The sequence below is a fragment of the Cyphomyrmex costatus genome, unplaced genomic scaffold, assembly GCF_001594065.2.
Source record: "Cyphomyrmex costatus isolate MS0001 unplaced genomic scaffold, Ccosl1.0 scaffold194, whole genome shotgun sequence".
Classification (NCBI taxonomy): domain Eukaryota; kingdom Metazoa; phylum Arthropoda; class Insecta; order Hymenoptera; family Formicidae; genus Cyphomyrmex; species Cyphomyrmex costatus.
In genome coordinates this window covers 14123-17267 of record NW_017275976.1, presented here as the reverse complement: position 1 = coordinate 17267, position 3145 = coordinate 14123, and the positions used below count along the sequence as shown (strand labels likewise).

The 3145-nt window shown below is 40.5% G+C and overlaps 1 protein-coding gene across 1 annotated transcript in view; it reads right to left on the bottom strand.

Moving 5' to 3' along the window:
- Positions 1-343: 343 nt before the first annotated feature.
- LOC108772961 (uncharacterized) overlaps positions 344-3145 on the bottom strand; it is a 6440-nt gene continuing 3638 nt past the window's right edge. The window contains exons 2-3 of the mRNA XM_018538639.1: positions 2428-2635; positions 344-1890 (exon numbers count right to left, since the gene is read on the bottom strand). Coding sequence (XP_018394141.1) covers positions 344-1890; positions 2428-2635 — 1755 coding nt within the window. The remainder of the gene's footprint in view (positions 1891-2427; positions 2636-3145) is intronic.

Sequence of the window (3145 nt, the reverse complement as noted above, 5' to 3'; positions counted from 1 at the left end):
TCTCTCTCGTTCCCCGAACCTTTCCCCGCTCACACGAACCGCCCCCTCTCCCGCTTTAGTGGCTGAGCTTGCCGGTCATCGCCGTCACTATTAGAATAATTGTTGCGAGATTAGAGTAACAGTAACGATATTTCGAGCCTTTCGATTTGCTTTGTGAGAATTAGTCAAATATCGCGGAGTGGCACGCTCTTTCGTGTCTGGCGCCCAATTCTGAGTCATTGAGAGAAGATTTGAGAGTACGAAAAGCTACGAAGTTGCCCGTCACTCGTGAGTACGGTCGCAATACATTAATCGATAAGAACAGACAAGCAAATACGTTTATTTCTTCACGATCATCTTCACTTCACCACATCATGTCCGTTTCTGGATTGGCACGCGCTAAAGGATTCAAGCACAAACTCTTGAGAACTTGTATCGATTCCTCTCCATCATCCTTCGCGTACAGAGTGGTCCGTTTCGTGTTTCCGCTTTTAATTGATTTTCTACCGAAGGTATTCATCAGCGAACTCGCTTTAATTCCATATCTTTTAGGCATCCTTTTAGAAGAATTTTTCGAGGACAGCGATCCCATCTTTGTTACAGTAAATGATGAGTGACGATGTTTCCTTCTGGACCTGCCGCTGCTATTAATAACGTCCAAATACCCCACTGATTTGATCGTCGATCTTTTAACGCCACAATCAATATCACTCGGATGAATCATTCCGCGATCCGGTTGCAGCACCTTCCGTCTCGATTGCGTCCGATGTCGCATGTTCGGGTTCGTGCGAGGACTCTTGTAAATGTGTCCCGCGGTTTTTGCGAGCTTGTGCGTGATCCGCAAAGTATCTAGAAGTTCGTGGTCGTGCCAGGAAGCCACGACAGGTAAGCCACAAGCATTGTGCATACCCACTAACGGTACACCAATAGTACAGTATCCCTTTATCTCGAAGGGTGATCGATACCTAGAACTGACACTGCGTAAACTACGTCGAGCATTCTGTTCATAAACCGATATTTTCTTGCCAACGTGACCTTCTGCTAACTGCAACGTCTCCACTTCCTCTTGTGCTTTTGCTTTTTCATTCTTCGTTCTGGTTTCCGTCGTTATCGTTCCCGTGTTTCCCGAAGATTCGCGCATGTTTCTCGAAATCTGGTAATCGTTCGAGAATCTCCCGTGTGAGCTCCTGTGGAAATATTCATCTATATCGGAACCATCCTGCGAAGATCGTCGATCCTCCGTCTTATTAAAGTATCGAATGTCTTCAACATGCTTGCTTGAATCAGCGTTAGCGCAATAGAAGTCCCGCAAATCGTGCTGACCATCACAAAAGCAACAAAATTTCTTTCGAATGTTATCAGCTTTCAGGGTTTGCGCAGCGATGCACGTAGTTTGCGATGCGGACCGGTGATGCAAGCTGCTAGTTAAAGGAATTCTTTTCTTTAACGGCAAATAAACGCTCTTCTCAGGTTCGGATACTAGAGACTCGAATTGCGACTGAGGAGCCACGGATCGCTTCAAGGTACCGATGTTATGCGCGATCGACGCCTGATAATCTTTGATAGGGATGCTTCTAACTGTGCTACCACATTGTACTCTTTTAATTTTAACCAATTTATCATCATCGTTATTTTTATTTGTGTTATTGTCTGCGATCTTTGACAGCGACGCGTATTGCAGGTGTCTCTTAGGAAGATTCGACTGAGGATGATTGTCGATTACAACGTCGATCGCTCGTTCCTCGTAGACCTGATCGCTTCGCAGCAAATCTGCGGAGTATTTCGGAGGATTTCGCCATTCTTCAATTATGCTCTTTCCGCTCATTGCTAATCCGTTGTATTTAGTATCGTCGCATGTTTCTCGCTTGTTCATGTCCTTAACGTCGACTGCTCTTCGTTCTTCGCTGCCCTCTAGCCATCTTCATGATTTGGTGCCAAATGTCGTTCCGGCTGGATGCATTTTGTTCTCGATGCCTATACCTGTATTCAGACAAATTTGAACTATCATAAGATAGCGAATAATAATTTCGAGAATACTGAAGTTTAATAAGGACATTCTTTTCGATTAAAGTTAAGTATACAAATAGCGAATTCGAATGCATCAGTGAGCACTAATGCATATTAAAGCAATTATACATCGATTTAATCAGAGTATAAAAATGAAAAATACAAATATTCCGAATTATAAAATAAAATACGTTATCTAACAATACAATAAAGTGTATTAACGATTTCGCGGTTTAATCCAACACTTTGTTGATATCAAATACGTATTATTTTATATTAAACGCATATCTTTATGTCAATTTATACATTTTATACAATGATTTTAATGTGTTTTACCAGTACATTGAGCACACTAATATAATGCGTCTAATCGAGAAAATCCGCTAAAAGATATTTTCGAAATAATGCGACCAAAATGTGTAGTTTAAAAAGATTTCTTACTAAAATCATGATCATTTTCGGTGAATGGACTTAAAGTTTGTGTAGAGGTGAAAGTCGACGTTTGTGATTTACTTCTTCTATTCTTGCGGGAACATGCGAGAAGTATGCTGAAGAGCGTCGTAACTTCAACGAACATGATGACTAATACGATAACCAATAAAATCAAGGCCTGATCCTGCGTCCATTTCTCGATATGTTCAAGACAACCCTAAATATAAAACAAACAAATAACAATCGATAAACTTAATACATAAATATCGGAAACGTATCAGTTTGTCTTTTGGGTAATTATTTAGATTAGGGGATACCTCACCGATGACCTTAACCTTGACATATGTTGTCAAGGTCATGATTCTGAGTAACTTTGCCTTAACAACTAAGCGGCGGTCTCTTACAGTTTCTGAGATATTTAGACTTAAAGGTATAATTTTGTATAATACAAGACAAATGTTCACTTTAGGGGACCCAGCTCCGATGATCTTAACCTTGACATATGTTGTCAAGGTCATGACCTTGAGTGACCTCCTGCATGTTTTAGATGGCGGTCGCTGTCCGTTAAAAAGTTATGATCAAAAAAAGTTTCGAAATTAACGTATCATTTCTGGGAAATTATACGTATTAACGTATCATTTCTGCCATATATGTATTATAACAAGTACTATTTTACATCTCCTCCTGTGTAGAAACGTTAAACTTTCCACGCGAAGTAACTTTAACC